Below are 26,647 nucleotides of genomic sequence, written 5' to 3'. Positions count from 1 at the left end.
CTTGTTCTGAACTTTGATTTCATGACATTCATGTCAGACTCGCAGAGGTATGGAGACCCAAACAAAGCAGACATTTTCAGAGCTGCTTAAAGATTCGTGTAGTTATCTGGCTCTACTAAGCTCCAGAAATGCTGAGAATGCTGTTGAGACTTTAACTGCACATTATTTTGAAGGTTTTCTAATACATAATATATAAAATCCAATTTCTGTCTGTCCGCTTTTCACGAGAGCACTACTTAACGGATCGGGGTTTTTTTTCTATAATTTGCATGAACATTCCGGTTGATTCTGTGACTTCTCTCTCTTCGATATGTATCATAGTTTGCTTGTGGTAATGATTTATTAGTGTGAATCCGAGAGAGATGCAGCGGGCTGAGGGGAGGGGCCTTCCTCACTCACTCGCCAGCTTCGGGGCGTGTGCCTTAACTCCGCTTAGCTAGCGAACGAGAGAACAACTGAATTCAAATTTGTTTGATATTTAAAATAAAGTGTTACTGAGGTCTTGATGAGTTTGAGTCCGAGTATTCTCTTAAGTGTATGCCACACTGAAAAGATAGATTGCAATTCAGATTCTGGATCATGATTTTGTGTTAAAAGGATCATGATATGATTTTTTGGAAAGATCGCACAGCCCTAATTTGACTAATTCAAATTTATGTAGGATTCATTAACCCTTTGGCGAGCTACTTGGAAAGGGGTTGCAAGCTACCAGTAGCTCATGAGCGACATGTTGGAGACCCCTGGTATATAGCATTCATATGGTATGTGTGCTTGATGTTGCAGATGGCTTGTCTTTATGTCCATCTACAATAACTTAATAGTAAAAGCAAAATTACACAGGGAATTGTAATTTTTATATCAGCAGCAGTGCTTCCTGCACAGACAATTTAACCATGAACCACTGCTACTACAAAAACATATAAATGATGAAAATCCATAACCATTTCCCTGACTGTGCTAAGCACTTTTCAAAATGAATGCCAAAAATGCACATGCGCAGATGGCCTTCTGGTTCCGGAACAGATTAAAGCTACTCTTCTTATACAGTTTGCTTTCACTTTAAACAATAAATAAGCAGTGAGGTGATGCTGGCGCTGGTATTCTGATTTCTTCAGAGACATATGACTACAAATTGAAACGAGTCTATTAAAATATTTTATGAAGAACAGAAAGGCAACCAAGCATTCAAAAGGTACCATAAACACAGAGCAATAATTTTACTTTATTAACTAAATACTGTAGCCTATTTGGAAAACAGCTTTTGTACAGGTAACACTCACACATTATTTAAATGTGCCTAATATTTATACAATATCTTGGGCACTGCATGATTATTTGGCCGCCAACTTGAAAACCAATTTTCTTGTGATTCACTTACCATAGTAAACTGTAAAGTCAAGCAAAATGACACCTTTTATTGGCTAACTAAAAAGATTACAATATGCCAGCTTTCGAGGCAACTCAGGCCCCTTCTTTTGCCTGAAGAGGCGGCCCGAGTTGCCCTTGCATATTGTAATCTTTTTAGTTAGCCAATAAAAGGTGTCATTTTGCTTGATTTCTCACTACATTAATAATAGCTAACATGGTACAACACCCTAGTACTATAATAAACTGGCTAAGCTAGTTATTCATTATCGTGCTGACCCCCATATCAAATGGTTTGTTCGGCTAACTTATCTTTTTAATAACGTGGGAATACTGAAGTCACCCGACACAACCTTCACACTCAATGCATCTCGTTGTCATTTTCCTACATCAGCCTTATACATTATAGGATTACAGCCAGACTGTCATTAATAAGGTAGCACAATGACAAAGACTGACATCCAATTAAATAAATACGAGGGTAAATCAAAAAGAAAATGCAATTTGAAGATTACGGGGTAACCACAACAGAGAGCAGCTGACAAAATACGTTTGTGATGACTTGAAGATGAATGGCACAGAGCTTTGCCATTAGTCTTGTTGAAGCCAAGGTCAACTAAACGCGGAAACTCTGCTGTGGGATTGCACCATTGCAGAACAGTGAGCCATAGTGAGATTTCTTGGGAAAGAGGGAGTGAAACCTGCTGAAATTCACCAAAGGACGCGGCCTTGTGCAGATTAATAAACTGTCTGTGTACCCCACTTCATCAAGCACTATGGCAAGTGCAGATCCACAGCTGATATCCAAATGTGCAACAACGGTGGACAATGTAATCTGTCAACCTCCTCTGATGAAGGCATTCGCAATGTCAATATGGGTTTTTGTGTGTGATATTGATGCCCTAACAGACTGAACTTCGTCGGCTAAACTTGTTCTTCCCACTCTAAATCCTTCTAGCCATTCATACACTTTTTGTTGAGCCGTGGCTGTGTTCACTTCTGTACTAAGCCAACGACCTTCAGTCAATTTCAGCAGATTTCTCACCCTCAATGGTGCAAACCCGCAGCGCAGCGCCCATTTTCATTGGACCTTGGCTTTAACTAGACTAACAGTGTTCGAACTTCTCATAAGGCATCATGAACGTGTTGTGCCACTTCAGCTTCTATCCATGGCGGTTACTGGGTAATTTGCAAATTGCCTTCACTTTGATTTACCCTCGTACTTTCAAGAAGGACTACCAACATTTTTTTTTTGCTTTGTATTGACTTATAGGCATTTAAATTAGTTTCTTGTTCAGATAACAATATTTGGTGGGGTTTACAGAGGCTTTTTCAGTAGCTACAACTGTACTTTAAATGTTAAGGCTGTATTTATAGTATATTATGCATGGTCATAACAAGAAATAAAAAAAAAAAACAACACTGTGGTAACAGTATTTTATTAAACTAGCAGCTGAGCTTACTTTGCCTCAGCTTTCAAGCATGTGGCACATGTTTTGTTTTAAAAAAAAAAATAAATTAAAAACTGTTAAACTAAAAAAAATTAAAAACAGTTAACAAAAATAAAACTTAGGTTTGCAAACCTTATCACATGCAAAGAATGAATCTCTTAAATATGCAGTTAAATTTACCTATGTTACTCAGTTTTTGTGTGTAATTGGAGAATACTAACAAAGCATGTGAAAAGACACGAGTTTATAAAACAAATAAATAAATAAATGGTCATAAGCACAAGAAAACATCCCACGTGTACAAGATTTTTTTTTTTTTTTTGTTGCACCCATGGGAAATGTTCACATGCTTATGACATTTATGATTTCTCGCTTGCCGGAGAGACCATCTTATGCTCACAAGATATAAAAAGTCCCTTTAAGGCCCCTGTTAAATAATAAATAAAGATTGAAATTATTTATTTATTGTTATTTAATATTGATAACATTTAAAATTATTTTTTGTTTATTATTAATGTCATTAAAAATTCTTTGGTGCAGTTGAATTTTCAGTGTTTTTTTTTTTACATTACCCTGATTACTGAAATGCAAAATAGTATTGCCTTGAGCATGGGAAAGGCGCTATATAAGTAAAATGTATTATTATTATTAATAATCATTAAAAACAATTCACTCCCAAAAATGGTAATGGTAAACAACAAAATATAATGGAAATGGTCATGTGACCAAAAAAGTGACACTTTCAAGGGGGGGGGTCCCTGCTGCTATATCAGATTTATCTGGGAAACACTGAACAGGAAATATTTCTGCTGTGTTTTGTATAGCATGTCAGCTCTGAATCAACATACTTAAGTATAAAACAGAATAAAAGAACACTAAGCATTAGGGTCAGGAGCAGGAATGACTTCCGGCTTTACAGCCACATTAAAACCAGTGTTAACCAATGTCTGCTGCACTAAACTCTCACCGGAAACGTTCCTGACCAGCTGTATCCCAGATCTGAAGTTTCACCGTCTTGCCACCAACATTGACGACTTTGGAACCAAACTCTACACCAATTGTGTGATTTGAGTCTTGCTTAACTGTGGAGAATAAATAAATAAATACATAAATAAATAAATAAATAGAAAGAAAGACAGACAGGTCAAGAGTCTGGCCGACTGCTGACAACATCTGAAAGGAAAAGGATTGAAAGAAAGTCAGAGGCTTTTAAACAATAATGAAGCAAAGATAGACATTTACAAAATCAATACAGAACAACCATAAATTTCACATTAACTAAGGCATATGAACACAGTCCTTAAAAAGGCTATACACATTTGGGTTACTTGCTTGCTATGTAGGCTATTGAACAGGTAAACAATATTTTCTTTATTACCTACAAGCTTTTGCAGCTATGCCAACATTAGTTTTATAATCTCATTCTAGTTCAAGGTTCTACTGCTTATGAATAGCAATCAGAAAAAGTCAGCCGAGTCATATGAAAGTATCTTATTTTAAGCATCCACAATGGTGTCTTACTAGAAGTATTATGGAGGGGGGTTGGGGAAATCACAATATTAAGAATGGCATAAATCCAACTCAGGGTCACAATGGGCCTACCCTGGCATCACCAGACACAAGGCAAGAACCACCTCAAAATTGACTGGTGGGCCTCAATACAAAATGGACCTAGTTCAGAATCGGACATTAACCTAAAATTTATATTTTTGGTTCACAGGAGGAAAACCCCCAGGCAGTGAGTTGGTGCAGGACACATGAATCTGCAAGGCATTGCATTTCTGTGATGCCCCGATAACAAACAGCTGCTGAGTATTAGGTCACATATCAAAGTTCATTTGGTAGGTAAACTTTATAAATCCTTTGGTAACTTATTTCAGTTATTACCAATGCATTTATATATAGAAGTGCTTCTACATATTTTAAATATTTAGACTCCATTTCTTTTACATCTGATAATGTGCTCTGTTGAAATATGCTTTATAAGAAAGATTGAATTATCTATAAATTAATGGACTACATTACATTCCATTTCTTAAAATTTACTGTGTGTAACTGGGGTTAAAATGAATTGTATAATTTAGCAATACATATTTGTCCTGTGGTGGGTTGGCACCCTACCCAGGACTGGTTCCTGCCTTGTGCCCTGTGTTGGCTGGGATTGGCTCCAGCAGACCCCCGTGACCCTGTATTCGGATTCAGCGGGTTAGAAAATGGATGGATGGATGGAGCAATACATATTACTAGAAATCTATCATTATTCAAATTCCTAAGGTATGCAGACTTTTTAAAGCATGCAAAATATATGTGTCTTCATGGACATGATGTCAGAGGCTAGCTACTTTTAAAGTTGACTGGTTGAAGGTGAATGGCTGCCCCAGAATAAAATCCTTGAATTGGTTCCTATAACAAAAGAAAACAACCATCTCAGATAATTAGATTAGACAGAACTTGTGTCTTTTTACAGAAGCTCAGAAATTAGCCAGAGAGCCACCACTTGGCAGTTACAGTCACAGTGAGGCACTACACAGAAGACACAGGTTCAATGGCACCCCAGCTGTGGTGGATGGTTTCTTACCGGGCTAGACAGCCATTATAGTGGAAGGACACTGATGGACCAGGTTGGTTAGTGGTACCTTTCCCGGTTGGGAAGTCAATATGAGGGAAGGACAGAGCGCAACTGCTTCCCAAGGTTTTGTGCTCCCCCAGTACACCAGGTGGCAGTGTCCCGTTTGGACACCCGCAGGGCTTTATGGCAGCTGTAGTTTTGCTGGGCAGCTCTGTTGGGGTTCTCGGGTGCCACCAGGCAGAGCTGCTATTCCCCATTACTGAGATGTTCTACCACACCCAGAATTGTTTCCAGATGGCACTCCTGCTACACCGGAAGTACTCCAGGTTTGTACTGAAAAGCAAAACCTCCACCTCATCCAGCAGTCCAAGTTGGGAGGAGGTGGACAAGGCTTGCTTGGAGGAGAATGGAGGTGTAAAAGAAAATGAAAGAAACAAAATAAAACAGAACTGTGACAGTGATAAAAACCTGTACTTTGTTCTGAATAAAAATGTCTTTCTTTGAACCAGTAACTGTGTGGTTTGGTTGTGTCGGACGTTTGGGGTGCAGGTGTGCCCTATAAAAGGCGTACTGCTGTTGGTATAAAGGGAGCCCAAGTCGCATTGACCCATTGTGTGTCAGAGAGAGAATGTGCAGCATTGTTCATACTGGCACTCAGTTTTGTCTTTATTCTCTCCATAACTACGACCTCCAGGGGGTCCAGAGTGCATCCCATAACTGAGCCTCTCCTGAAGTGATGTTACCAGCCCAGCAACTCAACAGTGTAGAAAACTGCACTGGCCATCTCAGAGCTGTAGAAGATATGATGGATGTCACTACCTAAGGAACAAGTCTGTTTTGCCCTTTCATATAAAGTTCCACTGTGTTACAAGAACAGTCCAACCTGTTATTAATGTGGACCCCCAAATATTCACCAGTAGATTAAAAAGACTGCTTTGAAACACCGAATAAATTGAGAAAAGGATCACAATTGATCACTAAAAAATATACATTTTTGTATTTCTTTAAAGCTTAATGTCAGAATTCTGGCCTATTTTTGTCTTCAAAACACATGGCCAGACATTTAGAATAATTACATTAATAATGGATTTTATTTATATCACATTTAAACAAAAAAAAAAGAGCTGCATTTAACATTTTAATTTAAATTAAAATAAGACAACTTACTAGTGATGCTCCAATTCCAGTCACTTCCAAATGTCTTGACTGGAGATCAGCAAAATGCCAATCTCAAAAAAATGTGTATTTTATAGGCTCTTTTTTTTCATTTTATTTGAAGAAAATAACATTCTAATATATAAATCTAACTTATATAACAAACAAGATAACAATCCATTAAATCAAGTTGAACTTAAACCAGAATTCAACCTCCCACACCGAGAGAAAGAGAGAAGAGCGAATAGCAAGAGCAAATCTTTAAAAACAACAAAAAAAGGGAGAATGTCATTTTCATCAATATAATAAAATAAATTGGATCTTTGCCATACAGTACAATCCCTCTTAACCGGCCACCTCGGGACAGGACCCATGGCCGGTTGCCATTTTGGCCGGTTAATCCGACGCATAACTATTTTCATGTAGAAAAATATCTCTAAGGTATGTACTGTACCTCTTCGACGTTCCTGAAGAAACCATATCCACAAGGCTTCATCCACGATTTGGCACATGGGTTTTTTTTTTCATACAACAAATAGACAGTGTGGTGTAGCGGGTCTACAGCTCATGTCAAAAAGGCCACTTTTTAAAGAAATAAATTGCCGCACTTGCGGCTTAGCGAGTATGTGTGGCTGATCGGTTTCCGGGGAATTTGTGATGCAGACAATTCTAGCTTAATTGCACAGGTGAGGAGTCGTCCGCATCCGTAATTGTTCCCGGGAACTGCTGATTGCCACATCTGATCCATGTCCTCATGATAAACAGAAGCGCGAGGTGGCTAGGGGGGGGAAACAGGAAAGAACGGGATGTTAATGGAGAAGGAAGCAGATAGAGAAAAGCTGGTGGAGGAGAGCGAGTGAGCGAGCGAGAGCAGATTCGATGGAGAAAAGGCAGGCAGCTGGGAGGTGAACCAATGCAGAGGAGTGTCTGGCCGACACTCAGTGGGGCTGAAGAAAGCGGTTGCTCCAGCTGAGCGATCACGGAGCTGGACTGACCGGTATTAAAGACGACTGGCCGTCAAAAGGCAGTCATGGAGGACTTGGGCTGGGTTAGCTCCAGCATGAGCGCCCTGACCGCTGGGGAAAGAACCCAAGTCTCGGTCTGGATGGAGCCCGACGTAGCCAGGGATCGGAGGGTTACCAGAGCAGTGTGGAAGGCAGCTGCACCTGCAGGTAGGGTGACTCCCCTGTTGCAAAACCAGATGGGAGAAGCAGGGGAGCCGCCAGGTAGAAAGAAGAAAATTCATAAAGGAATATGTAAACGGAAATCACTCTGAGCGTAGGAGCCATCTCACCTTCCAGGAAAGAAGGAAGTGCATACATATAATATAAAGAAGAACACAGGATTAAAAAAAAAATTTTAAATTTAATTTTATTTTAACAGGCCGGTTAATGCAAGGCCAGTTAAGAGGGATTGTACTGCATTTTAAAAAAGTTTTGAACTGATCCTCTAAGCGAGAATATGACTTTTTCCAATTTCAAGTTATATAGAACATCATTTATCCACTGACTTATAACAGGTGGGCTGGGATTCTTCCAGTTAAGCAAGATAAGTCTACGTGCCAGTAGTGAGATGTTGGTTCATTACAATCAATTTGCCCTTCTTCACTTTAAGCCCACCAAACACAACTGTTAATGGGTTAGGAGTGATTGAGAGGCATTCAAAGATTTTTGCCCACAATGATGTTCATTTAGTGCACACCCAAAACATGTGGCCCAGTGAGGCTGGAGCACGATTGCAAAGTTCACAGGTTGAATCTTGACCTGGGTACATTTTGGACAATTAGGCTCTGCTGTTGTAAGAATTCTGGTAATGAAGTTGCAGTGCTTCAGCAGGTCAAGTATTACAATACTTCATGAAGTGGGCATGTACTTACACAGCCAGAAGCAGCCTGCAAACCAAAAGCAGCTGGGCTGTGTTTAGGACAGAGAAGACCAAAATATTGGCTTTCACATTAAAGAAAGTGGAGTAATAAGATGACTACAATCTGAGGAAAGGCAGACAAATAAGTTGATCTTCAAAGGTTCTGTTCAGTACAGAGGCTGATGCTTCAGATTAGAGGAGGAACAGATTATCTCAAAACTACAGCAGTGTATCAATGAATTAAAATGTGCCTTTACTGATGAGGAAATGATAGGCTTGTCAGTTCCAGCACCAACTAACTGTCACCAAGCAAATAATTAAGGAGCACGTGTACCCCTGCTAATCAATGAAATGATCTTATCAGCCATGTAGCAGAGAGCGATGCTTAAAGGTACAGTTCAGGAGCTTCAGTTAATGTTCGCATCGAACACCAGGATAAAGTAAAAATGTGATTTCAGTGATTTTGTCAGTGGCATGATTGTTGGTGCAAAATGAGCTGGCCTGATTATTTGTGTAACTGCTGACCTCTTGGAATTTTCCAGAAGTGTCCAGCTGCAGTCAGTACAGATTTAGGCCTTGGACAGATCTGAGCACTTCAGACACCATAAGGTCTATAAACTGACGCCCCCTTCTGGAGCCATTCCCTTGTTTCGCTGGTGAACTGACGCCTATATTACATGCCCCTCATGACAATTTCAATTCCCTTTAGAATCCTGCACTCAAATGTTCAGCATTTATTAAACTTCTAAACCAGGGGTGGGCAATGTCGTTCCTGGAGGGCCGCAGTGGCTGCAGGTTTTTGTTCCAACCCAGTTTCATAATGAGAAAACAATTATTGTTGATGAAGCACTTATTGCTTAGGTGACATTTTGATGCTTCATTTTAGTGGTCTCGCTTGTTAAGGTTCCCCACCCTTAACTGCTTATTTCAATCTTAAACAGCCGCATTTATTGTTTTAATGGTTCCTTATGAGCAATAAAAGACAAAGCAGCCAGCAGTTCTCCATTCAGCTTGCTTTCATTTACATCTCTGTGTGTGTTCATCGTGCACCGTTTGATTTAATAAAACATATAACAGAAAATATGACAGACTGAAAATTATCTGTTTTAGGCTTCAAATCATTTGGATGATATACTTGGAAAGGAAAATCTACAATATAAGAACTTTACATTGCAGACTAACAAGCCATAACATTAAATAAGGTGCAAGACTGGCAAGGATTGGTTTCTAATTAAGCAGTTAGGTTGGAATGAAAACATGGAGCCACTGCGGCTCTCCAGGACCGACATTGTTCTAAACTATCGAGGTCTCTCAGTTCTGCATCCGAAGCAGTTGTTTTGGTGGCATATATTAGAAACAAATTGAACAAAAAAAAATCGTAACATTTTGTATTTTATAATATACGTTTTATATCTGCATTTGCCATGTCTCATTCATGAGATTGCACCTTTTAATACGTTAGTTATATGCTGCACTCAATGGAGTGGTGGTTCTGTGGCGAAGGATCTACACTGGTAATCAGAAGGCAGACCCCATATAAAAATGGGAAATGCTAAGGAAGAAGATGAAGAATAAATTATATGCTGCAGTCAGCCACGATTAAAACTACATATTCTTATAGACTCTGAACTGAAAAAATCTTATAATTTGTGTAAACAGTCAAAATATGCAATACTACGCGCCGGACGTTTAGGAGCTCTTTAGAGTACTGTCTCTGTGTGTTATAGCATTAGTACTGTATTATAACTGGTGTACAAAACTTTAATATTTATATTAACGATGCATTAATTGTGGCGGAGTTTATGCTCCAGAGGAATGACAAACTCGCCCTCAGAAGCACGAGGAGGCATAAAGTAGTTGTTTGAGTTGGCCAGCTAAGTCCTGCTCTGTTAGACGAGTGACTGAGTACCCATTATGGATGGCTCGTGACCTTGCAGCAAATACGAAGAGACGTTTATTACATTAGCGTGACAGTTTATCCCGGTGAAGCTTTTTTTTTTTATTATTTAAAATAAATATTTTTTGCACACACGCTCAATTTGCCACAATTACTATAATAATACATTTAGTACAAAAGTGTACCGCTAACATGGGAGTGGGGGTATGGAGGGTGGAGTCAAGAGATGCAGCTGACCGGGGGCATCATCTTACGGGCCTCAGAATGTCTCAGGTCACTGAATCTGTCCGAAGCCTAAAACTGTCCTGACTGCAGCTGGGATGGATGGATGGATGGATGGATGGATAGATATACTTTATTAATCCCAAGGGGAAATTATATATTGGAATTTTCCTGCACAAGTCTCTAAATTTTACTCAGAATGGTGAAAAAAAAAAGTAAGCAGCAACTCTGAGGAAAGAAATGCCTTGCTGATGAGAGAGGTCGAAGGAGAGTGGCCAGACAGGTTCATGGTGACGTTCTGTACAACTGTGGTGAGCAGAAAAGTAGTTCAGAATGCACAGTATGTTGAACTTTGAGGCAGATTGGCTACAGTAGCAGAAAACAATTTCGGGTTCCACTCCTATCAGCTAAGAACACAAAACTGAGGCTGCAGTGGGCACTGGCTCACTAAATCTGGACATTCAAAGTCAGGAGGGAAAAAAAAATAAAATAAAGCACAGCCTGCTCTAATGAATTTCAAATTCTGCTGAGGCACACAGATGGCAGGGTCAGACTCTGGCGCCAACAGCATGAATCTTTGCACCCAACCTTGTGTCAACGGCCCAGACTGCTGCTGGTGGTGGTGTAATGGTGTGGGAAATGTTTTCTTGGCACACTTTGGACCTGATAATACCAATCAGTCATTGCTTGAATGCCACGGCCCATCTGAGTGCTGTTGTTGAACAATTGTGTCCCTTCATGGCCACAAGCTATTATTAAAGGCTACTTCCAGAATGAAAAGGCACAATAACTCAAAGCAAAAATCATCTCATATTGATGTGATGAACATGACAATGAGTTCAGTGTTCTTCAGTGGCCTTCCCAGTCAAAGAATCTGAACAAGTAGTTAGAAAGGGACACTCCCAGCGTGAATACGTAGCTTACAAATCTGCAGAAAGCCCATGATGCAAACATGTCAACAAGAAGCAGAATCTCAAAGTAATGAATTCATCATATTGTGGAGTCCAAGCCAGGAAGAACCCTGGCTGTTTTAGGGGGAAAAAATGGCCCTTCCAAGCATTTGTATAGTGGTCCTAGACTTTGCTCAGTGAATCTATAAAGTTGCTAATCCTGTCATCTTTTTAGTAAACATATTAGGCACCCACCTTTTCCTGTCAATTGACTATAGAACGGCCATGTGTTCACTTTCTACTTCAGTTCTGTTTTGGACTTGCATCTGTAAGACCTCTTATACCGATTGCTCAAATATATCTTGATTGCCAAGTATACCGGGTGGCTACCCCAAACCTTTTTGCTGTGTTTATTCTGCTTTTTTTACAACTAGTGTTGATCAATAAATTTTGCCAAAAAGTTTTTTGTAGTGAAAATGTGTTTCTTTTCCTCTGTGCCTTATGATGATTTCCAAGGCCAACATAACATCATAGAGTTGTAGCAGCCAGGTGCAGAACTTTCACACCAGCCTACTGTATAGACGTTGCCAAGCTGGCATTTCCATCCCATGAGCGTTTATTAAAATCTCTCTATTATAAAAAATAAATAAATAAAAATCTTGGAAGGCTCGAAAGGAGACGAGATGTGATTCTCTCGGAGACACTTTAACGTCCCGCAAGACAAGGCAGTGAGACAAAAGGACAGCTGCTGTACAGGCTTCTAAATGTTCAGCAGCAGCAAGGCAGCAGGTTTCACCATTTAAGACGGGGTCTCAGAGGAGCAACTGCATCTCCTTAGTGTGCTATCAGCCCCCCTCTTCACAACGCGAGCAGCTGAGACGCAAGGTGGCTGGCGCATAGTGTGCCCCGGGGGTGGGCGAGCGAAGCGAGTAGGAGGAAAAGGCCCATAGTAATTAAAAAAAAAGAAAGAAAAAAAGCATTAATCATTTTAGAAATTCTTAGGTCCCTCAATCAATTGTAATATCCTATACCACACAGACATATCTTGTTAAATGGGAAGAATCCCAACCCACCTTCCATAACTTCGTGGGTAGGAGAGGTTCCATATTATCTCTAATTAAAAAAAAAATCTAATTCTCTCTTAGAGGATACATTCAAGAGATTTTTTTTTTTTTTAAAACATGGCATAGATAGATAGATGTGAAAGGCACTATATGATAGATAGATAGACAGACAGACAGATAATTTTAGACTAAGCATGCTGGGCCTGTGATTGACTTTTACTTTTGCTCATGTTGCTCTTTTCTTTCTCTAAGGCAGCAGCATCTTTTGATGGATGTACAGTAATCCATCGCTATATCACGCTTTGACTTTCGCGGCTTCACTCTATCGAGGATTTTAAATGTAAGCACATCTAAATATATTTCATGGATTTTTCGCTGGTTCGCCGCTTTCTGCGGACGATGAGTCTTTTAATTTAGGTTACATGCTTCCTCAGTTTGATTGCCCAGTTAATATCATACAAGGGACACTATTGGCGGATGGCTTAGAAGCTACCCAATCAGAGCATGTATTACATATTAAACTAAAACTCCTCAATGATATAAGATATGCTTCCCGTGCGGTGCTTGTTTGCTTCTCTCTATCTTTCTCACTCTCTCTGCCTGACGGATAGGCTGTTTGCACAGTGGCTGTTTGTTTGCCTAGAAGATACAGACGCTCCTCTACAAAATGCCGCTTTATCACGGTGCTTCTGTATACTTAAAAGCACGTATTGATTTTTTGATTGTTTGCTTTTCTTAGCGAGCGCTCTCTTTGACATTCTCTGCTCCTGACGGCGCTCTTTTGAAGATAAGATATGTTTGCATTCTTTTAATTGTGAGAAAGATCTGTCATCTCTGTCTTGTCATGGAGCACAGTTTAAACGTTTGGCTAAAGGGTGTTATTTCATGTCTAGAGGGCTCTAATAATGTTAACAGGGTGGGAGAGTTTATAAGGGCTTAATATATATAAAAATAACCATACAAACATATGCTTTCTACTTCGCGAATTTTCACCTATCGCGGGGGGTCTGGAACGCAACCCCCGCGATCGAGGAGGGATTACTGTATCTGCTATGCTATCATTGTTTGTTTGATTGAGTAGTATGCCATTGTAATGCTCTGCTAATTGAAATAAAGAATAATGTATATAAAAAAGCAAATGTGCCTAACTCTTAAATTTTCTCATGCATCAATCTACTTCCTGATTTTGTATCACAATTGCGAGGAACTGAATCCTGTTAAGGCAGCATCCATGTTAATTGCAGCCAGTCCTGGATAGAGAGTGATTAATATTGTTATCATCATATACTTGGCTGACGTCTTTATTTATGTTACAACATTATGATAAAATGTGACTGTTTACAGTCCAGTGCCTCAGCCACAAACTACTATGCTTACTACTGGTAGTTAATTACGGGGCAAACTCACACATACATGCGTGACCAGCAGAGTATTATTAACCTGTCACGTTCGTATCTTGGAAAAAAGCTAAATAACTCAGAGAACTCCAAGCTGATGTTGGAAGAATATGCATATTCCACAAGGACAGCAACCAGGCCTGCAAGCAAACCCAAGTGAAAGTGTTCACATCTGTGCGGTAACGGTACTAACCACTGCACCACACTACCTCCCATGTTCACTTCAAATTGGTAAATGAGGAAAAGTATCAATCTTTGCTAAAAATGAAAATATCTGCAAAGTATTATGAGCACTGCACATCAATACTTACATTTGTTTTCAATGAACTGATGTAGAAGGCAAGATTTCCCTGTGCCAGCACTGCCAATCACCAGGAACTTAAACAGGAAATCTGTGCACAAGTAAACACAGAAAAATAAATTAAATAAATGATTAGAAAACAGATTACTACACATATTGAACATGAAAGTACATGCAGTTAATGGCAACTTCATTTTGGTTTAGTGCTTTTCAGCCAATATTAAAATGTCAATTGGAAAAAATCTGTTTAAGTGATGATGAGGTGGAGTTGTAAGTTCTTGAAAGAATTGCAAAAATAACAGTGGTAGAGAGTCTCGGGAAAGAAAGAAAAAACTGAGATACAAAAGGCAAAGTAAAGAAAGAAAGAAAGAAAAGGAAATAAAAGGCAAAGTAAAGAAAGAAACAAAAATAAAAGTAAAGAAAGAAAGGCAGAGATACAGAAGGCAAAGTAAAGAAAGGAAGAAAGAAAGAAAGAAAGAAAGAAAGAAAGACAGACAGACGAAGATATAAAAGGCAAAGTAAAGAAAGAAATACTTAACACTCATGTTTTTCCACAGCAACATCACCAAAAAGTGACTGTGAACACAACTGTGGTGCCTGTACGATGACAGAGGAGTTAATGACACCGGATAATGAAGGGTGCTGCAGGTAATGAAGGTAAACACCAGTTCTGTTTTATTCAGCATTTACTTCTTTAACTGGCAGAAGGTGATAATTACTGTGGTGATTCAAGCTGCCTGGGTTAGAACAGTACTTAAATTCAACATCAGCGTAAATAGAAATTTGGTCTTGGATGATCCACCCGGTTAAAGAAAAGTTCCAGTGCTGCCACTATTTTATACTGTGACACAAGCTAAGCAAACTGCTTGTTAGTTTCAAGGGCCTGCACAACCTCACTTTTAACACTGCATTAAAATAATTTGGTAACACTTTAGTTTAGTTATGGCAAAAATGCATCTATTACTCATTTACTCTTATGTAGCAAGACCTTAACAAAGGTTTCTTTAGGCGTGTTAATAACACAAGTTGCTATTCATCTGCCTTTTGACATACTGGTAAAATTACTTATAAGTAAGAGAAACTCACTGGACATATACTGAAGTATACAATATCAAGAGAGAGGGATGCTCCGATCAGGTTTTGTAAGGCAGACACCAATCACTGATTAACATGATCCGATTTCATGTTACTTGATCAGCAGGATCAGATTTCAATTTTTTCTTCTTTATCCTGTTAAAATGTACACTAAGCTCCTGCATAGCCAGACACACTGAAGCCTTATGTCTTACATTGAAGTGTTAACTTTGGTATTTTTGTAATTAAACTATAGACCATGGGTGTTAACTCTTCATATTTTATTAAAAGATGAAATTCAACAGGCTTACTGTTCAGTGACCATAAAAATGCTAAAATAAATAAAATTTCCTTAAAATACACATTAATTAAATATGGACAAAAACATTTATCCATAATACACATGGAATAAAAGAAAATAAAAAGCTTCTCAAAATTACAGGCTGTCATACTGTTTAATTTGAAACCAAACTTAATTTAAAAAAGCAGTTTTCACCATTTCAATTAATTAATATTGGCAATTATACACTGCTTAAATGTAAAAAAATACAGGTTTAAATCATTAATTACACTATTACCTTTTTTATTTTGGCTGTTAAAATATACATTTACTACATTTATACAGGTGTTTTTTTTTCTTCATTGTATCAGCAGGACGTTCGTAATTCTTAACATGTTATATACAGTGGTGTGAAAAACTATTTGCCCCCTTCCTGATTTCTTATTCTTTTGCATGTTTGTCACATAAAATGTTTCTGATCATCAAACACATTTAACCATTAGTCAAATATAACACAAGTAAACACAAAATGCAGTTTTAAATGATGGTTTTATTATTTAGGGAGAAAAAATCCAAACCTACATGGCCCTGTGTGAAAAAGTAATTGCCCCCTTGTTAAAAATTAACCTAACTGTGGTGTATCACACCTGAGTTCAATTTCCGTAGCCACCCACAGGCCTGATTACTGCCACACCTGTTTCAGTCAAGAAATCACTTCAATAGGAGCTGCCTGACACAGAGAAGTAGACCAGAAGCACCTCAAAAGCTAGACATCATGCCAAGATCCAAAGAAATTCAGGAACAAATGAGAACAGAAGTAATTGAGATCTATCAGTCTGGTAAAGGTTATAAAGCCATTTCTAAAGCTTTGGGACTCCAGCGAACCACAGTGAGAGCCATTATCCACAAATGGCAAAAACATGGAACAGTGGTGAACCTTCCCAGGAGTGGCTGGCTGGCCGACCAAATTTACCCCAAGAGCGCAGAGACGACTCATCCAAGAGGTCACAAAAGACCCCAGGACAACGTCTAAAGAACTGCAGGCCTCACTTGCCTCAATTAAGGTCAGTGTTCACGACTCCACCATAAGAAAGAGACTGGGCAAAAACGGCCTGCATGGCAGATTTCCAAGACGCAAACCACTGTTAAGCAAAATGAACATTAGGACTCGTCTCAATTTTGATAAGAAACATCTCAATGATTGCCAAGATTTTTGGGAAAATACCTTGTGGACTGATGAGACAAAAGTTGAACTTTCTGGAAGGCAAATGTCCCGTTACATCTGGCGTAAAAGGAACACAGCATTTCAGAAAAAGAACATCATACCAACAGTAAAATATGGTGGTGGTAGTGTGATGGTCTGGGGTTGTTTTGCTGCTTCAGGACCTGAAAGGCTTGCTGTGATAGATACCAAAAAATCCAGAAGGAGAATGTCCGGCCATCTGTTCGTCAACTCAAGCTGAAGCGATCTTGGGTGCTGCAACAGGACAATGACCCAAAACACACCAGCAAATCCACCTCTGAATGGCTGAAGAAAAACAAAATGAAGACTTTGGAGTGGCCTAGTCAAAGTCCTGACCTGAATCCAATTGAGATGCTATGGCATGACCTTAAAAAGGCGGTTCATGCTAGAAGACCCTCAAATAAAGCTGAATTACAACAATTCTGCAAAGATGAGTGGGCCAAAATTCCTCCAGAGCTGTAAAGACTCATTGCAAGTTATCGCAAACGCTTGATTGCAGTTATTGCTGCTAAGGGTGGCCCAACCAGTTATTAGGTTCAGGGGGCAATTACTTTTTCACACAGGGCCATGTAGGTTTGGATTTTTTTTCTCCCTAAATAATAAAAACCATCATTTAAAAACTGCATTTTGTGTTTACTTGTGTTATATTTGACTAATGGTTAAATGTGTTAGATGATCAGAGACATTTTGTGTGACAAACATGCAAAAGAATAAGAAATCAGGAAGGGGGCAAATAGTTTTTCACACCACTGTGTGTGTGTGTGTGTATATATATATATATATATATATATATATATAAAATTCCCATTTTAATTATGCAGCACTTGTTTCTTACCAAACCTTCTAAAGTATGAACACACACAAACAATTAATAAACACAGTGCAAATCTTTAAATATGCCGCCAATGCAAATATGCATAAGATGTTCACCAAGAAGACACAAGACTAACCTGCTTAACAAGTTTACAAGTAAAACACAATTTTTGCTGTTAAGATAATCAGCCTATTGGTTACTAAGCAGTAATTTCAAATTGTTCTTTATTTTTTTCCAACTGAAAATATAAGTTGTATTTAACACAAGCACACTGTCTAAACTCAAACGGTGTCCGCTTTAAGGGACAACACAAAAAGGTCTGAATTCATGAAAGCAGCTTTTCTTACCATTTGTCTAATTGCACTTCTCTGACTCCTTTTTCCTTTCTGGTGATTCAGGCCTCGTCTTGCTGCTCTTTGTTTACACAATAGGAAATTAGCTACCCAAAAAAGAAAAAAATTGTGCTGGCTCGACTACCATTGTACCTCTCGTAAAGGAGCACTGTAACCAAACTACTGTAAAGCTTAGAGAAGCAGGGTCTGAAAAGATCCATTTATGTGATTTAACAATCGAGAGTTTTGTAGTGAAAATCAGCCGATTTAGATTGGGGTCAAACGATTGGAATATCACTATCAAGAGACTTGTGTCTCACTTATGACGCTTCTGGTCATTCCAAAGTGAAGTTATTTTAGTAATCCACAATGCACAGTTGAATAATCACTTTAATGATGCTTTGTAAGTGTCATTAAAACCAAAATAAGCCTTTGTTAAGGTCCTGTTAGGGTCTATCAGATCTGTCCCTGTCCGAGTTTGCTCTAGTTTCCAAGTTCCATTTGATGGTGTAGGACACTGTACTCCCCGAGGTCTTGGCTTTCTTGGCAATTCTCCAAAGAAAATACCGACACATTTAAGGCTTGAAATGGTCTCTCTGTCTTCCTTTGTTAATTGTCTTTTTTCTCTCACCTTTATGACAGCAGTATACAGTTCAGTATTGTCCAATGGACGCTTCAGAAGGTGAAACAAAACAGTAAATTACTCCAACATTACTTTTACACTAGCAGAGGGTGTTGTAAGTCATCAACAAAAGTTAGGACACCTGAAGGAATTGTTAGTATCAACTTTCCAGGCTTCGTTAACGTCAATTGCTGCAGAAAAGCCCCAAGATGTTAACCCATTACTTGTTCCCCATTAACCTTTTTTATAACTCTGAAAATTGCATTATTCCAAGGGAAAAGAAATGTGCCTGAAACTGCCTGTATGTTAAGCTACGACACGCTGACTTCATTTGTACCAGCGCATTTTGGATTCAAATATAGGAACATATATAACAAACTTTCATTCACATATGAGAAGTCTTATTTCCTTATGCCTAGTACTTTTAATATGTTTAACTGGTTTGGGACTTTACATAATACTTAATTCAGAGGTGTGTTTCTGGAATATGCCATTTATCAAAAGCTAACTGATGAAAATGAAAATATATTTAAATGTGTTATGTAAATGAACATAACTGAAAAAAAAGCTATTTTGTTAAGAATTTTTAATCTGAAAATAGATTAGATTATACAAACTTTGTTATTACAATGGGGAAATTCAGATGCATACAGCAGCAGAAACAAAAAAAAACAAGGATTCAGACTATATAATACAGCCAGCCAATCACTCAATTGATAAATAAATAAAAATAAACTTGACAAATAAATCAGGAGGAAGCACTGAATTGAATGATACTTTGAAGAAAGTAGCTCTAGGTGTAAATAAAGAAGAGCCATGTTGGAATTTCACATATAACAATGGCTCAAGGCTCTTCATTTAGCATTTTCCATAATGGTTATTTTTCAGTTTTAAGAACCTTTAACATTTTTTTTTAATCTCTGAAAGTTAAAGGCTTATCTTTGTACTGCTTAAATTTCAATGCAAAATGGAAAGTGTGGGTGTTGTGACGATGCCCGTCCCCTACAGGCAACCTCTTCCCACATGGGAGTCTGCAGAAACAACACCGTCAATAGTTATGACCGAGATGAGCCGACATGAGGACAATTCACTGATGATGCCAGAGGATGGTGGAAAAAGTGCCCAAGTGCCTTTATTAAAAAAAAAGTCAAAACAAAAGTAAAACCAAAAAAAAGTGTCCATTGTGCAGGGTTCAAAAACAAAGCACATATACAAATCCATAAAATCCTGTGAAAAGAGGGAATAAAAATCAATAAATAAATCCATTAAAAATCCAAGGTTAGAATGCAGTCTAACTTGTTCCGATCTCTGTCCACCTCCTTCGCATTCTCCCCGGCTCATCCATTGCACGAGTAGCCAGCGGGGACTCAGCAGCCATGAGCTCCTTTGGGCTGACCTCCATCTTGGCTGCCCCCAGGCATCACGGCCAGACCATCCGAGGTCGGCTCTCCTCGCTTCTTCCTTCGCACTCACGTGGTTGCTCCTCGGAAGCCTAAGGAGGGCACCTGCCTTGCCTTGCCTTGAAAAGAAAATCCAAACACATTTCTCCAGTTTTGATGTCACTACACTGGTTGCCTGTGTCATTCAGGATTGACTTTAAAATACTGCTTATGGTTTATAAAGCCTTAAATAATCTGCTCCATCTTATATATCGGAGTGTCTGACACCTTATATTCCAAATCGTAACCTTAGATCCTCAAATGAGTGTCTCCTTATAATTCCAAAAGCTAAACCTAAAAGAAGTGGTGAGGTGGCCTTCTGCTGTTATGCATCTAAAATCTGGAATAGCCTGCCAATAGGAATTCACCAGGCTGATAGGGTGGAGCAGTTTAATAAACTGCTGAAAACACATTACTTTAACATGGCCTTCTCATAACTTCACTTTAACTTAATCCTGATACTCTGTATGTTCAATTCATCACAATAACTATTCACAGTGGCTCCAAAATCCATACTGACCCCAACTCTCTTTTCTGTTTCTTTTTCTTGTTTCTTTGTGGTGGTGGCCTGTGCCACCTCCACCTACTCAAAGCATCATGATGCACCAACATTGATGGACTGAAAGCCAGAAGTCTACGTGACCATCATCATCAGGTCCTTCCATGAAAACGCTAAATACAAAGAGGACTGTTTCATTTATGTTAGGTAGATTGCCCAGAGGGGACTGGGCGGTCTCGTGGTCTGGAACCCCAACAGATTTTATTTTTTTTCTCCAGCATTTGGAGTTTTTTTTTTTTGTTTGTTTTTTATGTCCACCCTGGCCATCGGACCTTACTTATTCTATGTTAATTAATGTTGACTTATGTTTATTTTTTATTGTGTCTTCTATTTTTCTATTCTTCGTTTTGTAAAGCACTTTGAGCTACATTTTTTTGTATGAAAATGTGCTATATAAATAAATGTTGATTGATTGATTGCTCGCCACACTCCACCCGAATGTTTGGTGCAGAGAACTAGCCCCTAGAGTGCCACAGCTAACGCTTCTTCACAGGGCCCAAGCTCATACTACTTCCTCCTTCCAGGTGGCCAGATCAATCACCAAGACTGCCTTTAACGTCTTTTAACCTCTTTCTGTCTTTTTCCTTTTCTTCGATTTCTCCTGTCTTTGATTTTTCTCCATCTTTAATTTTCTCCTCCCTTGACCCCTTGTGCCGACCCGTATATATACACTCGCGTCTCTGTGGGCGCAGTGCCTTAATCACGCGCCGCAGGAAGCCAATGAAGCAATGGAGAACAATCGCGCCCGCATGTGAAGGTGCGACTCGCTCCAACTACCTCATTGCATCGGAGTGCCACGGAGTGTGACACGGCTCTATGGATTTAAAACTTGCCGCTTCTTTTTTTTTTTTGAAGCCGCGGACCCGCTATACCACACGTGTTCTAAAATGTTTGGCTGCTGCTATAAATATAGACACATACTGTATGTGTATGGTGCATATATATTAGTACTATGTATATGTAATATACAGGGCAAGTCAAAATTATGTTTACACTTGAATGACAGAAACATTTTATTCACAAAACATACTTTATATGTGCAAGATGATTTATAGCAAGCGTGTCCAGACTACGGCCCGCAGACAAACTGCAGCCCGGGGTCCATTTTTAATTGGCCTGCAGCAAATTCTAAAAATATAATGAAATATGGCCCACACACAAAACTAGTTCTTAACTGTATTGCAGTTCTTAGGTTTAACACAAGGCAGAGCTACTGTCTTGATCAAGGCAGTGTCTTCACAAACAAACGCAACCAAAGAGCAATTTTGCTACAGGTGACCAAAAATGTCAGAACCAAAGAAACGCACAATATAGCAATTGAGTGCAGAAAATTTCAGACATGGTGGGAAAATGAATGTTTCTTCCTAGAAGTCAAGGGCAAGTGTGTCTATTTGATTTGCAATGAAACTATTGCAGTGATGAAAGAGTATAATGTGTCGACACTACGAAACCAAAACATCTGACCTACACGCCCTACACTGGTGCCGAGTGAGAACAGAAACTTAAAGCAAATGGCAAATAGTCTGCTAGCTCAACAACACTATTTTTTCCGTGCTAACAAAACACAAGAACATGCCACATTAGCCAGTTACGTTAAGTAGCGCAACTCACCGTCCATCGTGGGAAACCTTTCTCAGATGGTGACTTCATAAAACAGTGCCACATTAAAATCTCAGGAATAACGTGCCCAGAGAAAATGCAGGAATTCAACAATGTTCTCTTGTCCAGAAAAGCAGTTGTGCGGCAAATTGAAGATTTGTCAGCTAATTTAAAACATCAAGTGTCAGATAAAGCTTGTGCTTTTGATTTTTACTCAATTGCATGGGATGAGAGCACTTTGTAATACAATACATGAAAACCCATTAATGGAGAGCTGTGATGCCGTTTTTTCTTTAAGCATATTCAATTATGAAGCATAATTTACTTATATTTGATTGATTTTGCTAGCTTAATACACAGGAGGTGGGCCGTACTAGTGGGTGGCCCAGCCCTTCGTACATTTCTCTGTATGTGGCCCCCAGTTAAAAAAGTTTGGACACCCCGCCCTGATTTACAGGATTGTCTCATCCTGTTCAACACAAATAGTATATGTGGCACATAAATTGTCCATAAAACTTGTATACAAGTACAGTGGTGTGAAAAACTATTTGCCCCCTTCCTGATTTCTTATTCTTTTGCATGTTTGTCTCACAAAATGTTTCTGATCATCAAACACATTTAACCATTAGTCAAATATAATACAAGTAAACACAAAATGCAGTTTTTAAATGATGGTTTTTATTATTTAGGGAGAAAAAAAATCCAAACCTACATGGCCCTGTGTGTAAAAGTAATTGCCCCTTGTTAAAAAATAACCTAACTGTGGTGTATCACACCTGAGTTCAATTTCCGTAGCCACCCCCAGGCCTGATTACTGCCACACCTGTTTCAATCAAGAAATCACTTAAATGGGAGCTGCCTGACACAGAGAAGTAGACCAAAAGCACCTCAAAAGCTAGACATCATACCAAGATGCAAAGAAATTCAGGAACAAATGAGAACAGAAGTAATTGAGATCTATCAGTCTGGTAAAGGTTATAAAGCCATTTCTAAAGCTTTGGGACTCCAGCGAACCACAGTGAGAGCCATTATCCACAAATGGCAAAAACATGGAACAGTGGTGAACCTTCCTAGGAGTGGCCAGCCGACCAAAATAACCCCAAGAGCGCAGAGACGACTCATCCGAGAGGTCACAAAAGACCCCAGGACAATGTCTAAAGAACTGCAGGCCTCACTTGCCTCAATTAAGGTCAGTGTTCACGACTCCACCATAAGAAAGAGACTGGGCAAAACGGCCTGCATGGCAGATTTCCAAGACGCAAACCACTGTTAAGCAAAAAGACCATTAGGGCTCGTCTCAATTTTGCTAAGAAACATCTCAATGATTGCCAAAACCTTTGGGAAAATACTTTGTGGACTGATGAGACAATAGTTGAACTTTTTGGAAGGCAAATGTCCCGTTACATCTGGCGTAAAAGGAACCCAGCATTTCAGAAAAAGAACATCATACCAACAGTAAAATATGGTGGTGGTAGTGTGATGGTCTGGTGTTGTTTTGCTGCTTCAGGACCTGGAAGGCTTGCTGTGATAGATGGAACCATGAATTCTACTGTCTACCAAAAAATCCTGAAGGAGCATGTCCGGCCATCTGTTCGTCAACTCAAACTGAAGCGATCTTGGGTGCTGCAACAGGACAATGACCCAAAACACACCAGCAAATCCACCTCTGAATGGCAGAAGAAAAACAAAATGAAGACTTTGGAGTGGCCTAGTCAAAATCCTAACCTGAATCCAATTGAGATGCTATGGCATGACCTTAAAAAGGCGGTTCATGCTAGAAAACCCTCAAATAAAGCTGAATTACAACAATTCTGCAAAGATGAGTGGGCCAAAATTCCTCCAGAGCGCTGTAAAAGACTCATTGCAAGTTATTGCAAACGCTTGATTGCAGTTATTGCTGCTAAGGGTGGCCCAACCAGTTATTAGGTTCAGGGGGCAATTAATTTTTCACACAGGGCCATGTAGGTTTGGATTTTTTCTCCTAAATAATAAAACCATCATTTAAAAACTGCATTTTGTGTTTACTTGTGTTATATTTGACTAATGGTTAAATGTGTTTGATGATCAGAAACATTTTGTGTGGCAAACATGCAAAAGAATAAGAAATCAGGAAGGGGGCAAATAGTTTTTCACACCACTGTATATACATAGCAGTACCATCAGTGTTAACATCATTCTGACTCACCCTGTATATACTGCATAGGTTGCCTTTTAAATACTGTATACTTTTTTACACCTGTGTGTCTTTGCTGGTGTTGTATTATAGTCACTGTTTTAAGGGGGCATGAAAGTAAGAATTTAATTGCACTATGTAGACATGAACTTGATGATACTTCCAACACTTATGAGGCGTATTGATAAGGGGGATGAGACAGAGCAGTTGTGAGCAGTTTCTATCATTCTCTGTAAACAAAATTGATAAAATCCACTGTGGTATTATTCTAGCTGGCTATGAACTTCCTACTGTTAACCATGACATTGTCTTAGAATCCTTTGATCAAGTCTCACTTTCACAATTAAAAGAACTATTGACACCCTTAAACCAGTTCCCAGCCCCCTCGACATAGTACCACCACGACTCTTAGTGGAAGCCTTTGATGTTTTGGGCCCATCCTTATTATCCATTATCAATGATTCTATAAGTGCGGGGGGTTGTGCCATCATTTTTTAAACATACTGCAGTCAGTCGCCATCTAAAAAAGGCAGAACTAGATCCTGGAGTTTTAGCCAATTTTCGCCCAGTTTCCCCAACTGCCATTTCTGGCTAAAATTCTAGAAAGAATTATTTATAATCAATTGGTCGATCACCTTAACTCCAATAATTTATTTGAGATCTACCAATCTGGCTTTAGGCATTATCATAGTGTTGAAACGGCCCTCCTGAAAGTTTTCAACGACATCTCTATTATTACTGACTCAGGTGGCGCGGCAGTCCTTGTCCTCCTTGACCTGTCCGCTGCCTTTGACACTACTGACCCTGAGGTATTGCTGATGCTACTTGAACATCTTGTTGGGCTTAAAGGGGCTGCTCTTAACTGGTTCAGGTCATATTTAACTGGTAGACACTTTTCAGTGACATTAAATTCCTCTTTTTCGTCTACTGCTCCTCTTAAATGTGGTGTTCATCAGGGATCCATTTTGGGTCCTATTTTATTCTCTATATACCTTCACCCTATTGGAGCTATTTTTAGGAAATTTAACATTTCTTTTGACTGCTATGCTGAGGATACTCAGGTTTATATTCCTGTCTGCAACTCTGCAATAAATCAACTCCTCAACTGTCTTTCTGAACTAAGATCATGGATGACTAATAATTTTCTTGATCCGAATCAAAATAAAATGGAGGTGCTTATAATGGGTCCATCAGCTAAAGCCCAAATTGTTCTTGGACTTCTCGGCTCCTTCTCTGTCTTTTGCAAACCTCAAGTCCGCAACCTTGCTGTTATCTTTGACAGTAACCTCTCTTTTGAGAAACAAGTTAATTCTCTAGTCAAGAGTTGCTTTTTCCAGCTTCGTCTATTAGGTAAGATCAAGCCTTTTTTATCTTCTAAGGATCTTGAGAAAGCTACTCATGCTTTTATTTTTTCTCGCCTTGATTACTGCAACTCACTGTATTCTGGGATTAGCAAATCCCTGATACGCAGGTTGGGCAGCACGGTGGCACAGTGGTAGCGCTGCTGCCTCGCAGGTTCGTTTCCCTGCGTGGAGTTTGCATGTTCTCCCCGTGTCTGCGTGGGTTTCCTCCGGGCGCTCCGGATTTCCTCCCACAGTCCAAAGACATGCCGGTTAGGTGGATTGGCGATTCTAAATTGGCCCTAGTGTGTACTTGGTGTGTGGGTGTGTTTGTGTGTGTCCCGCGGTGGGTTGGCACCCTGCCCTGTGTTGGCTGGGATTGGCTCCAGCAGACCCCCGTGACCCTGTGTTCGGATTCAGCGGGTTGGAAAATGGATGGATGGATGATACGCAGGTTACAGTTGGTCCAGAATGCCGCCGCTCGCTTTCTGGTTGGGGCAAGAAAGTCTGATTCTGTTTCTCCTATTTTAGCTTCTTTATACTGGCTGCCTATCAGTTTTTGAATTGATTTCAAAATCTTGTTGTTTGTTTTTAAATCTTTTCATGGGCTATTTATCTGAATTGTGTGTTTTACACCAGCCATCCGGAGTGCTTAGATCTTCTGGTCAGTTGTCTCTTGTTGTCCCTCGTCCCAAGTGTAAAACTAAGGAGGACAGCTGTGGCACCTCGCGTGTGGAGCTCTTTACCTCATCACATAAAGGAGTCGTCGACAATTCAAAACGAGATTAAAGACTCATTTCTATTCACTAGCATTCTGTGACCTTCAGTAATACTAATGGTTTCCTCATTGTGATTATGTAACATGTATGTAACATTACTTCTACTTTATTATGTATTTTATTTATGTTCTTACATTTTATTCCTATTTATGTTATTTGTTTGTTTTCTTTTATTCTATTATTGTAAAACACTTTGGCCACAGCATTCCTATGTTGTTT

General features: G+C 39.3%; 1 protein-coding gene across 1 annotated transcript in view; it reads right to left on the bottom strand.

Moving 5' to 3' along the window:
• The window catches only part of rab4b (RAB4B, member RAS oncogene family), a 74,952-nt gene that overhangs the window by 32,021 nt on the left and 16,284 nt on the right, over positions 1 to 26,647 (bottom strand). Inside the window, exons 2-3 of the mRNA XM_039768045.1 lie at positions 14,185 to 14,265; positions 3,784 to 3,898 (exon numbers count right to left, since the gene is read on the bottom strand). Coding sequence (XP_039623979.1) covers positions 3,784 to 3,898; positions 14,185 to 14,265 — 196 coding nt within the window. The remainder of the gene's footprint in view (positions 1 to 3,783; positions 3,899 to 14,184; positions 14,266 to 26,647) is intronic.

Source organism: Polypterus senegalus, chromosome 11, assembly GCF_016835505.1.
Source record: "Polypterus senegalus isolate Bchr_013 chromosome 11, ASM1683550v1, whole genome shotgun sequence".
Taxonomy (NCBI): domain Eukaryota; kingdom Metazoa; phylum Chordata; class Cladistia; order Polypteriformes; family Polypteridae; genus Polypterus; species Polypterus senegalus.
The sequence above is the reverse complement of the archived record's forward strand: the minus strand, read 5'-3'. Positions and strand labels throughout refer to the sequence as shown.